Here is a 13075-nt window from a genome sequence, read left to right on the forward strand (position 1 = left end):
TTGTCACTCCTAAAATTCTCCTAGGCTTTTGCCCTGCGATTTTGAGTGATCTGTGTGCCTACCTATGCCCTGCGCTCGGCTGATCTCTACGCTGCCCGCGTGCCCAGGGTGCATAGGACCAGAGCCGGCAGGCGCCTTCAGGGCCATGGCCCCCACTCTCTGGAATTCCATGCCTCCTCCCATCCGGTGCACTCTGGACCGCTGGGCTTTTAGTAGGGCCGTGTAGACCTGGCTATTCTCTGATCACCTGCCGCCCCATTTCATCCGACTCCACTCTGCAGGTTTTAGCTCTGGGACGCCCCGTTGTGGGGCAGCCATGCGCTTTACAAGAGTTTTAACATAACATTTTAACATATGTGATATAATCTATATATTATGTCTGTACAAGCTAATTATTGCATAGCATCACTTCCACATGTAACCACCAATATTCCTTTGTTCCTCAATTTACAAAGTGCATTTCTTCTCCTTAAAGAGCTTTGCTTTGAATAAATGGAAATACAATTAAAGATGCAGATGGGAAGACAACACTCTTTGACACATCTTTTTATTTTCAGTATCTTCCTGTGAGCCTGGAAGTTACACACACTTTCCCCTAGTTGGGCCAGGTGGGCTCATCTTCCTGGTGAGGTGGAAGAGAGTTTTGAGGAGGTGGCAGATGGCTCATTGGATGATAGTCCAGCTACAGCTTCTTGGTGAGGAGGAAGGGGCGGTTCTTGTGGTCACTCGACTGCAGGTAGGCCTTGAGTTTGGGCCGAGATTCCATCTTTTCCTTGAAGGCCTTCAGATGGGGGAAGCTTTTCAGGCAGTCTGGGGCTAGGAACAGCTGGTTATGGATAATATCCAGAAGATTGTAATCAGCAAAGGAGACCTGTCCAGAGGAAAAGACATCCAAGTTATGAAGGGATCACTCAAGGGATAAGACAGAGTAAGAGGGGTTTAGTAAAAGAGACCTTTCCGGAGGAGAAGGGGTAGAAGAGAAAGAACCCCTGTGTGACCAGGGTGAATAATAAGAGGAAAAGCAAAGGAGATCTGTTTATTTGTCATCAGAAGAGCCAGGTCTTGTAGGTTTATCAAATGAATAGTAATGAATGTTCCTTTCTCATATGGAGAGCAAGGGTAGCCAAGGGATATCCCATCTGCCAAAATGTAAATCCCATTGGATATAATGGAATTTATATTTCGGTGGACGGGATATCAACACCATTGTGACCAAGTAACCCATCCGCCGGTATCTAAATAAGGCCCCAAATCAAAGCTCGAGCATCAGAAATCCTTGATTTCTGTGTCTTTTGTGTTCTCTTTGTGGGAATGCCAGAAGCAGGAGGTCAGCCTGATCCCCTGGGCAAAAAGCATGAGATCTTTTGCAGCAGTCGACGGTGAACCCCCTGTTAACCTTGTTCCTTTTGGAGGAACTTTCTAAAGGTGAAGACAAAGGAACCCATTTAGAATTTAGTGGCTGGGATTTTCTTTGTCAGGGAGCTGGAGTAAAGTAAAGTGCATCAGTCTAGAGAACATCTCTTGTAGTGCCAGGAAACGCCATCATAGCGGTTCTTGTCAATGCATTAAAAGTTTGACGGACGGCTCTGTAAACATGATGGAGCTGTACAGGAAACTTTCACCGTTTTTTTTTCTTTCAAAAACAAAAGTGTAAGCAGGAGTTTGTTTTTGAAAATAAAAAAACAATGGCATGGAAGGTCATTTTGCAGTTTTCACTGCTTCATACCACTATTTATTGGATGTATGTCGTTACAACGCGATGTTTTACATCGCAGTACTTTACGACGCATGTTTTACAACGCAAGTCGTTACGACGACTTGCGTTGTTGGGGGCTGGATAGTGAATAGTTTAATTTATTATTCCAACTGCAGTCCCCGTGGATAGTAGGGAAGGAGTTGGATAGTAAATTAAACTATTTACTATCCTGGAGCGCCCCACAGCGCAATTCGTTGTTACAACTTGCGTTGTAAAAGTTGCGTCGTAAGGGAACTGCAGTGTAACATCCGCGTTGTAAAGGATGTTCTCCCTATTTGTTACCTGGAAGCGTTGAACAGTGAAAACTTGCCATTTTTCTTGCCCACTCAAAATAGAGTGGGCAGACAACTTGCAAAACCTCGGGCTCCCTTTTCTCTTTTCGGCCGTCAGAGGTGTGTGTTGGTGGTGGAGACAGAATAAGCTCTATCATCGACATACTGAAGCGAAACTAAGGCCGGCGGACCTTTCGTTTGACTTAGAGTGTACTCTGCGGCCTGTGCCAGGCCAGAAGAGATGAAACGATCAGCTCTAGGAGAGAGAGAGAAAAGGGAAGAACTCTACAGCAAAGGTGGCTTGACTGGACAAGTGGAACAGACCAGGCAATTGAAGGAATCACCTGGGGACAGGAGAGAATAATAGGGGAAAAGGAAAGGTGACCTGCCAGAAGAAGAAACCACCGGAGAAGAAGCAATAACCAAGGGACAAGAGTGAGTAACAGGAGAAAAGAAAAGGGGACCTGCTAGATGAAGAGGATAAAGGAGATAGAAAAGTTAAGATAAGGACACTTTTCAGACGAAGAGGACACCAGGGAAACGAAGGAGCACCCAAGAGATAAAGGAGTAGACAAGGAGCAAGGAAGAGTGATGCAGCAAAGGACGCCAGTCTGTGGGAGATGGAATGGAAGAGATGAAGGAACTTTCAATGGAGACCACAAAGGGGAAAGGCCAAGGAAATGTATCCAGAGATGAAGAAGAGGAGCAGTACATGGGAAAACAGATAGATGGACAACATGAATGAACAAAGCTACCATCCCCTTTCAACCGGCCTCCCTTGAGCTCTTCTCTTTCAGGGTCTTTACACCCATATGTAGGAGTTACATACATGCCAACAGACTCAGGCAAGAGGCTCCCAATTCTTAGAGCCAAAAATGGCTTTCTTTAAGGTGCCTCTGTTTCAATGTTAGTCACTGAGGAAAATAAATTCCCCAACTTTTTTTCCACCAACTTCCTCTGTCCTGTTTTGAAATATTGGCATGCATGGGGTTAGCCCAAGTACACCGTACACCCACTCTGTATCTCTGCCCAGTGGCGGCTACTCCACAATAGCTGAGGAGCGTTGCCCCACTGTCTGGCTCTGAACCGGCATATGAAAAATAAAACCATGTTCTTGCATCATTTATTTTGCATTTGCCGACTCTGAGCAAGCACTGTAGGGAGGGGCTGGGCCAAGGCATGGGAGGGGGAGCAGGAATGCTACGTGCACTCCTCTCCCTAAGTCCTATGTGTGTTTGGCCCGCCGCCTTAGGCCGACCAAAACACACATGCAGACTTAGGTCTTCTCCAGCCTAGCTGCATTGAGCAGCCGGGCTCAAGAAACCCCACAGAGACTCCCGGGTCTGAGTGGAGCATCTTTCCTTCCCACTCCGGCCAATCCCAGTGCTGTTCTGCAGCAGGGGGATTGGGTGGGAGTCTGCCTCAGGGGCTGCTGGGACCAGGCAGAGAGAAGAGATGCAGCACAACCCGACACTAGAGGTGGCTAAAGGTACATTGAAAAAATATATATATTTTATTTCTAACACCCACTGGTTACAGTAAGGGTATCTCTGCGGCAGACTGGTACAGTAAGGGTACCTCTGCGTGGCACAGTAAGGGTGCCAGAGCCAAATAGCAGGAGCCTCAGGGCAGGTTCCTGGAAAACCGCGACAGTGCCCCGTTAGTCCTTCGGGCGGTTGGGGGCCTGACCAACCGGGAGTTTGCCCGGCTACGCTCTGCCCCGGAAAGGGCATGAGTAATACGAGACCAACGTGTCACGTGATCCGGAAGAGGATCAGCAAAGATGTAGCACTGTCTGGGTATCCCACAGTGCTGGCTCATCAGGCGGGCGGGGCAGCATAGGTTGGTACAGCTGCCTACCCTTGGATCGCCTGTAAGATAACCCACCATATTGCATACTTTGCATGGAATAAACCTGCAGCAATATTTTCCCAGAACAAAGTTGTCTTGTGTATTTATTTATTCATGCATGCTCAGACGATGGGTGGGGGTAAGTTGCAGATAATGGCACTAGAGATGCAGGACAACGCGACACTAGAGGTGGCTAAAGGTGCGTTAAAAATATCTATATTGTATTTCTAACACCCCTCCACCCCCGCTCTCTCTGCCACTCTGAATCATTCACCTCCATGGAGTGTGAGAGACCAACCTCTCAGACCATGTGCCCCTCTGTACCTGCCATGGTCTGACACTCTGTACACTGTGAGGCAGAAAACTCCACAGACCACAGACCCACTATGTCTCTGTTCCCATAGTGCATTGTGAGGGACAGAGTCCATGGGCCCCCGGCATTGGAAGTCTCCAGCACTGTGGTTTCCTGAAGCCAGACCTCTCTTTTACCTGCAGTTCATTATCTCTCCTCCTGAGGGCAGTCATGCTACTCACCGTGCTGCCAGCAATGAATCCAGATGCATTCTGGGAGAGGAGATGCTCAAAAGGCCTCAGCTGATTGGGCAGATCTTCCACATACTTCGGCCTGCCAGTGTCCTGTATCGAAATAAACCAAACATTGACAAGGCCCATAGGTTTCTTTTTTGTATAAAGTATGTATAGACAGAGTCCCAATATATAGGCGCACATGCACACACAATATATGTATATGTGCTGACACCAATGTACACAGAAGACAACCAACGACTCATCCATGCAAACAGACCAATATACATACAGGCATCCATGTACGCAGGTCAGCAAACATACAGGTACTCCGCCAAATAGACCTACAGACATGCAGGCATCTGTGTCCAAAGACCAACAAGCAGAGGCAACCATGAAACTAGACCAGCAGACACACAGACAATAATGGATACAGGAATCTCTGTACACAGACCAACAACTGATACAGGAATCCATGCACCTAAACCACTGTCACACAGACACCACTGTTTACAGACCAATAGAAATACAGGCATCTCTGTACACAGACCAACATTCCATACAGGAATCCATGCCATTAGACCAACAGTTACACAGACACCACTGTACACAGACCATAGAGATACAGGACTCTCTGTGCACAGACCAGAAATCCATTCAAGAATCTATGCCAATAGACTAGCAGTCACACAGAAACCACTGTATACCGAACAGACATAAAGTTATCAATGCACAAAAATGAGCAGGCTTACAGGCACTTATGAACATGCGCAAACAGACTTTCAGGTAGATTTACAGGCACACAATTAAATGCAATCACTTATGCGGACACACAAAACACATACAAGCATCCAATTATGAAGCAAACCACAAAGGTACACGTGCACAGGTGACATCATATAGAAAAATACACAAGTCATGTACAACACAGTCAGTAGCAAACTTATGGGCACCCATGTACATAGAACAACAAGTACACAGGCCAACAGCCAAACAGGTACCGAAGTAAACAGGTCATCAGACATCAAGGCGTCCATGTACACAGGGCAACAGCCAAACAGGTAACCATGGAAACAGACTATCAGACATCAAGGCGTCCATGTACACAGGCCAACAGCCAAACAGGTACCCATGGAAATAGGCAATCAGACATCAAGGCGTCCATGTACACAGGGCAACAGCCAAAAAGGAGCCATGCAAACAGGCCATCAGACATGAGTTTGAGTTTGAGTAGGGATTTGTAGAGCGCATAGCTACCCGCAGGCATCCCAGCGCTAGCAAGACCTAGTATTCCAGAGGGGAGGAGGGGCGGAAAGGAAAGGCCTCCATGTACACAGGGCAACAGCCAAAAAGGAGCCATGGAAACAGGCCATCAGACACTAAGGCGTCCATGTACACAGAGCAACAGCCAAACAGGTACCCATGGCAACAGGTCATCAGACATCAAGGCGTCCATGTACACAGGCCAACAGCCAAATAGGCACCTATGCAAACAGGCAATCAGTCATCAAGGCGTCCATGTACACAGGGCAACAGCCAAAAATGAGCCATGCAAACAGGCCATCAGACATCAAGGCGTCCATGTACACAGGGCAACAGCCAAATAGGTACCCATGCAAACAGGCAATCAGACATCAAGGCGTCCATGTACACAGGGCAACAACCAAAAAGGAGCCATGCAAACAGGCCATCAGACATCAAGGCGTCCATGTACACAGGGCAACAGCCAAAAAGGAGCCATGGAAACAGGCTATCAGACATCAAGGCGTCCATGTACACAGGGCAACAGCCAAACAGGTACCCATGGAAACAGGCCATCAGACATCAAGGCGTCCATGTACACAGGCCAACAGCCAAACAGGTACCCATGAAAATAGGCCATCAGACATCAAGGGGTCCATGTACACAGGTCAACAGCCAAACAGGTACCCATGCAAACAGGCCATCAGACATCAAGGCATCCAACTACACAGGGCAGCAGCCAAACACGTAGCCATGCAAACAAGACCATCAGACATCAAGGCGTCCATGTACACAGGCCAACAGTCAAATAGGTACCCATGAAAACAGGCAATCAGACACCAAGGCGTCCATGTACACAGGGCAACAGCCAAAAAGGAGCCATGCAAACAGGCCATCAGACATCAAGGCATCCATGCACACAGGGCAACAGCCAAACAGGTACCCATGGCAACAGACCAAAGACATTAAGTCATCCACATAAACAAATCTACTGACATACAGGTTCTTACACACAATGCACCGTAGTACACGGACACACAGACATACTTGTAGCCATGCCCACCTCTTCTCACACATTGATGCAAAGTCTCACCAATGCATACATACCTAAAGACTTACAAGAGCATGAGAAAATAGAACAGGTTGTAGTGGTTCTACAGGTAGCACTTCCTTTATATTGTGCTACCATTGTGAAGAGGTGCATATCATATCATTTGGGTGCTTTCTTTTGGTATAAACGCACCCTACTACCGTGGATGCAGAATGCCCAGTAGTACAGAATACGTCTGTGTGCACAAGAGATAAACAAGATACCAAAGCACTCCCCAATCACTATTAAAAAAACACTTTTCAATCTTAGTATCATTTTTGCATCGATCAGTATATTCACTCCACAAATAAAGACAAGAGCCGAATGGTTTGCTGAGCGTAGCTTGTATTGGAATCAGGTAAAGACAGCCGACACGTGTTTTGTCACAAAGTGACTCCTTCAAGGCTGTAATTACACATATATGCAGATGTTTTCAATGATAGCATTTTTTGAAACTACCATCACCATAGTAAATGTTTGATAGTGTGGTTTTATGGCAAATCTTTAGGGAGAGAGAAACCTTGGTTTCACCGTCATGCAAAAACTGCTGTGTATATCAAGCATTACACATGCATTATGTGTAAAGAAATGTTCCTGGTCCATATAGGTTATGCGGATTTCTAAAAATAAAATTTTGAGAAGATGAAAAAGAGAAACAGGAAAACCCCTTTTTTCTACTTGACAGGTAGTCAGTGTTTTTTTTAAATTTATTTTTATTGCAGATACTCAGATAAGATAAGGCCAACATTGGCATAATTGTTCAAGTAAAACAGCATTACATTTTAGAATTTAGACCATGGAACCCCAGGTGTCTCTTCAGCGCGTAACCCAAAAGTCAATCTGGCAATATCGTTGGTTTGCTCTCCGTACACCGTCAACCTAGCATAGGAGGTATCCATGTAAACCATCTAGGCATCTGCTTTTTCTGTTTTATTCCCCCCCATTCCCCCCATAACAAGCATTACTGTGAATGTAAAATCGGCTTAATAACCCTTTGTTCATAACTTAACTGTACAGTCATGGTAGTGGCATCATGCATTTCCCTCAATCCCCATCCCTCCCTCCTGCGCCTGGTAGACAAGTGGTACAAATACAGTTAGTCTATCAGTGCGTTTCTGTTGCATCAAGTTCCACTCAGGACAAGCACCTCAGCTCCAACTCGACCCTCCTTCCAACCTGAGGCGCAGTCATGTGCCTCCCACCCCCAGCCCTCCATCTAGCCCATGGTACTGTCGCCACTTCGACCAGACCCTTTTAAACTTTCTCGGGCAGCCTCTTGATTTATACGTCACCCGCTCTGCCGCCATGTAAAGGTCCAACCCTCTTCTCCACTCCTCCACAGTGGGGATGTTCATTGCCCCCCAATATTTTGCAATGTCTCGTTTTGCTACTACCAGGGCCAGTGTCAGGAACACCAGTAAGGGGCGGGGGAGGTCAACATCATTAGTCATTCCCAGGATGGCCAATTTGGGCTCCTGTTCAAGCGGCACAGACAGGACTTCCCTTAGTGTGGAGAAGTGTGGCTCACTGGTTAGAGCAGGCAGACCCTGAAGCAGAGGTCAGACCCGGGACCAGGGTTCAATTCCCGACGCGGCAGGGTCTTGAGCTCAAATGTCCATGGACTCGTTAATTCTCGCTTCGGTGCCTGACCTAATCATGGGTTCACACTCTGCAACTCTGGGCATTAAGCTTGCTCAATCTCCACAACGGCCCCCCCGTGGCGGGATGCCTGGCTTTCACCTTGGGGATGCCCTGTAGGGCTATCTCACAGGGAAAAGCCAGGACGGGTTCCCAAGGCAAGCGCGGAGATACCCCTACGGGGGTCGATTCTGGCGCTATATAAGAAACATAATAATAATAATAATAATAATAATAGTTCAGTAAAGATGAGGGTCCAGTAGGATTGTATTCTATCACATGTCCATAGTATATGGAAGAAATCCCCTCCCTCATGCTGACATCGTAGGCACTTATCATCTAATGTTCTCCCCATTTTGAATAATCTCACCCTATCGAAATATGTTCTGTGAAGCACGTTATATTGGATAAGGCGGAGCCGGGATTTAATAGCCACTTCCCTCGGGTGCATTAGGACTAAGTCCCAGTCGATATCTTCAAGTGTTCCTACTTCCTTCTCCCAGGTGTCCCTAAGCTTCGCCAGATCTCCCAGCATGTTGTTTGTGAGTGTTTTATATGTGAGTGATACAGCCTTGTTTGGTATCTGCTCTTGTAGTAGTCTGCCTTCTAGTGGGGCATAATCAGGAAGACCCTCCAGTCAAAGCCTGCGCCCTCCATGCATGGCGCAGTTGGATGTATTTAAAAAACTGCGAGCGATGAAGCCCATATTCTGCCCTCAAGGACGCGAAGGATTTCAGTTCTCCCCTGGCGATGACATCCCCCACCGTGGAAATTCCAATATCATCCCACCGCTTAAAGCCGCTCGGGGAGCCATGTGCATTGCCAGAGTGGAGTCTGTCGGGTGGGCTTCTTATCCCACCCTGTGCGTCTAGTGGCCAATCTCCAGGCCCGGAGTGTGATGCTCGGGCCGGGAGCAAGGACTTCTTTGCCGATCTGGCGTATAAATATGAGAGCAAATTATGTGGGGATAGTTTGTTACGCTCCAGCGCATACGTAGGGTGGTCCCCCGGGGCATGGAGCCAGTCATTAATGGGGGACATGTGCATCGCCCAATAATAGGCTTCAAGATTTGGGAGCGAGATTCCACCACTATATTGATGGCATTGGAGGGTGGTCAGCTCTATTCTCGGCTGTTTACCCAGCCATATAAAAGCTTGAAGGTCGGTGTGAATTCTACTGATTAGGCTGCATGGGATTAGATAGTATTCATTTTGTAGGGCGTAAAAAACTGGGGCAATATTATCATTTTATACATTGCCGCTCTACCCAGGAGTGTCAAAGGGAGCTGGCACCAGCGGTCCATATCAGATGTGGAGTTCACGAGTATTCTCTCTACATTTTTTTGACGCAACAGTTGCCTGTCCAGCGTAATGTATACTCCCAAATTTTGGAAGCCCTCCGCGGACACCACCAACCTGTCAAGAAGAGCCTCCCCACTCGTTTCCCCTCTGGGGTCGAAAAGGACGGACTTGTGCCAGTTTATAGCGTATCCGGAGTAACTGCCATAGCAGTTCAGCTCCCGGAACAATTCAGGTACTGTGGTCTTTGGGTCAGTGATGTAAAGACGGACATCATCTGCGTATAGGGACAGTTTCTCCTGTGTCTCGTCTGCGTCCGTAACCCGGAATCCTGAGATCTTATGATTTTGCCTAATCCTGGCCGCCAATACCTCAATTGTTAACGTGAAAAGAAGCGGCGATAGAGGACAGCCCTGTCGGGTGCCTCTTTGGATCAAAATTTCGTGGGAGAGCCTCCCGTTTACCCTCACCCTGGCTCGTGGGTTGGCATAGAGCAGGCGCACCCATGATCGGAATTTTGGGCCAAAACCAAATTTTTGTAGGGCGGCCTCCAGGAACGGCCAGTGCACCGAGTCAAAGTACTAGAGTACTATCTAGACCCCTATCCATCACATCATTGAAATCACCACCTACTATCTGTATGGTATCTGAGGTGTCTAAGAGTATGGCCGCAAGCTTCTTTAGCGTATTCGCCTGCAATTTGGGAGGTGCATATACTGAAACAAGAGTGTAGGTGCGTCCACGCCAGGATCCCTGCACCCCTACACATGTCCCCAGTGGGTCCCCCCATGTACGTGTGATACGGAATGGGAAAGTATTCTTAACAATAATCGCTACTCCCCTAGAGTCAGTCGTGTATCCCGCATGCCCCAACACTTTATATCTACCCCTTGCTATGAATGCACAGGCCGTGCCCCTAAAATGTGTCTCCTGCAGGAAAATGATGTCTGGGCCTACCCTCTTGAGATAGTTGTTCACCAGTCCCCGCTTAATCTTGTTACCCAAACCATTTACGTTCCACGTCAGGACGTGCAGTTTCTCAGTGGCCATAGGTCATGCCAACAATTTACTTGCCATCCAGGCAGTGAGGTCAGACGAGGCGGGCGGTCGCCTGTACCTGAAAGCCACAGATTGCACCAACCTCCATGACTGTGTTCACCCAACAGCGTACCCCCCCTTCCCTTCCTCAAACAACAAACTGTATGAACAACCCCTTCTCCCCCCTCCCCCACCCCACCTGTACCCCCCAGCCATCCCGCCCGTACAACCATCTACGGCTCGGACTACCAGGCAGCAAAGTCTGTCTCCCACCCCTCAAACAACCCCAGCTAAGAAATGTCTAGCTGTCCAAACTCAAGTTCTGAAGTGGTGTATGCCCACCCCAAAAAACAAAAAGTGCTACTTGCGTGTCCCAAAGCAAAGAACTGCTATTTTGGATCTCAGTCCCATATTTTCTCAGGAATGGGAGTCCTGCGTTTCAGTTTCAGTAGCCTCCGCATTGCCAGACTCCCCTTGTTCCAGATCTCGGATGGCAATGGCCAACGGGTGTATGGATTGTTCCGTCTGTTCCTCTACGTCTGAGATATTCGTATCATCTTCATGTTCCGTCACATTTTCTGACGTTGGAAGCAGGCACCTGAATCTGGACCCCCGAGCAGGGTCTCCGTTGTTGGCAGCGTCGTCACCTCCTCGGTCTCCTCCATTCGCTACTTGTTGGGGCGGGTATGGCGTCCGTTGCGTCTGTCTGCCCGCCCGATGACGTTGTGTTCTCTGCGACCCAGTCGGGCTTCTCCTGAAGTTGGCCACCGCCAGCTCATTACGGATTCTGCGACCCTCCTCCTCCGCCTCTCGTAGCAACGGTCTCTCCTCCAGCCAGTTCCAGGCCTTCTCTGGGCGATTGAAGAAGTGTGACTTGCCCTTAAATAAGACCTTCAGTTTCGCCGGGAAGAGCAGCATATAGGATATGTTCAATGCTCGTAGTTTAGCCTTCACAGTGTCATATGAGTGTCTTTGCTTTTGCACATCCTGGCTATAGTCAGGGAAGATCATGATGACGGTGTTCTTAAACTTGATCTCTCCCATTTTTCGGGCTTCTCTAAGGATGAGATCCCTGTCCGCATAGTTGAGGAATCTTGCGATGATCGGGCGAGGTCTTGCTCCCTCTGGTGGTTTTGCTAGGAGGGCTCTATGCGCCCTTTCAATCATGAAACAGTTAGAGAAGTGAGCCTGTGGGAACACGGATGTAAGCCACGAGTGCAGGAAAGCCGCAGCGTCTGTCTTCTCAATTCCCTCTCTCAGGCCTACAAAGCGCAGGTTGTTTCTGCGCGCCCTGTTCTCTGCATCATCCACTCGCCACAGCAGCTGTCTATGAGAAGCCTGCAATTCCGCCATATCTTTTTTGAGGGAGGTAAGGGAGTCTTCTGCTTCCAAGATCCTGGTCTCTGCCGTGCCCACTCTGTCCGATAAGTTCCTGAAGTCTTGGCGTAGTAAGAGGACCTCTGAACTCACCTCCCTGATCTTGGTCTCCAGTGCTGCTCTAGAGTTCTGGATGTCAGTTCTCGAGGCCTGTATCGCTTTAAGGAGCATAGCAGTGTCTGTGTGTGCTTCCCGGGCCCCCACGGTCGTTTCTCTCTGTGCCCGCGTGGTGGTATAATTCTCGATGGATTCCTGCCTGGCCGGCCTTGGCGCAGGGTCTCTTTTGCTTATGATGTCCACCAAAGGGCCCCCCGCTGCCGGTACCTTGAAAGCAGGTGGAAGGAGGGAGCAGTGGTCTCGGCGCTTCGCAAGATGGTGTTAATACAGGGTCCCTTTGGTACGAGACCACGCGTCCCCACCGCACCGCCGTACTTCTCCGACACGTTCCCAGGACCAGTGGACCTTCCTCGGTGGGGCGACCAGAGTCAGCCCGGCGGGTCAGGCCCAGTCCGCGGTGCACCCGGGTCCGCCCACCAGATCTCCCTCTGCCGCCCTCCAAGGGGGCATCCGTCGTGGTCAGAGGCCTTCGAGGGTCCCCATCGTACTCTGGGGGAAAGGGGGGGGGCGAGCAGAAAGCCCAAGTTCACAGTAGCTGGCCCCAGATTCGCTTGTCACTCTCAGGTCTAATCCTGGGCCTCGCAGGCTCACACCGCTGCCGCTTGCGGAGGGGAAGGGCGGCAGGACACCCACCACACTCAGACCCCTCAGGTCGCCCCCGTACCTCCGTCACCTCCGCGGCCTCCCCAAAGCTGCGTCAGGCCCAGGGGGGCCACCCTGTGCAGGCCGCACAGTCCGGACAGCCCAGTCGATGATCCGGGAGCAGCAAATCTAGGCCCAGGCTTCACAGGCCCCAGCCCGTCCCCGCGGGACTTATAGAGTGCCGGGGGGTGGTGGTGGTGGGGGATCCCCGGCGGGGAAGCGAAGTAAG

At 49.3% G+C, this 13075-nt stretch overlaps 1 protein-coding gene across 1 annotated transcript in view; it reads right to left on the reverse strand.

Moving 5' to 3' along the window:
• Positions 1 to 531: 531 nt before the first annotated feature.
• LOC147736636 (glutathione S-transferase P 1-like) overlaps positions 532 to 13075 on the reverse strand; it is a 170482-nt gene continuing 157938 nt past the window's right edge. Inside the window, exons 6-7 of the mRNA XM_086953409.1 lie at positions 4414 to 4515; positions 532 to 871 (exon numbers count right to left, since the gene is read on the reverse strand). Of these exons, the coding sequence (XP_086809535.1) occupies positions 683 to 871; positions 4414 to 4515 (291 nt within the window). The 3' untranslated portion in view covers positions 532 to 682. The remainder of the gene's footprint in view (positions 872 to 4413; positions 4516 to 13075) is intronic.

The sequence above is a fragment of the Lissotriton vulgaris genome, chromosome 1_2, assembly GCF_964263255.1.
Source record: "Lissotriton vulgaris chromosome 1_2, aLisVul1.2, whole genome shotgun sequence".
Taxonomy (NCBI): Eukaryota; Metazoa; Chordata; class Amphibia; order Caudata; family Salamandridae; genus Lissotriton; species Lissotriton vulgaris.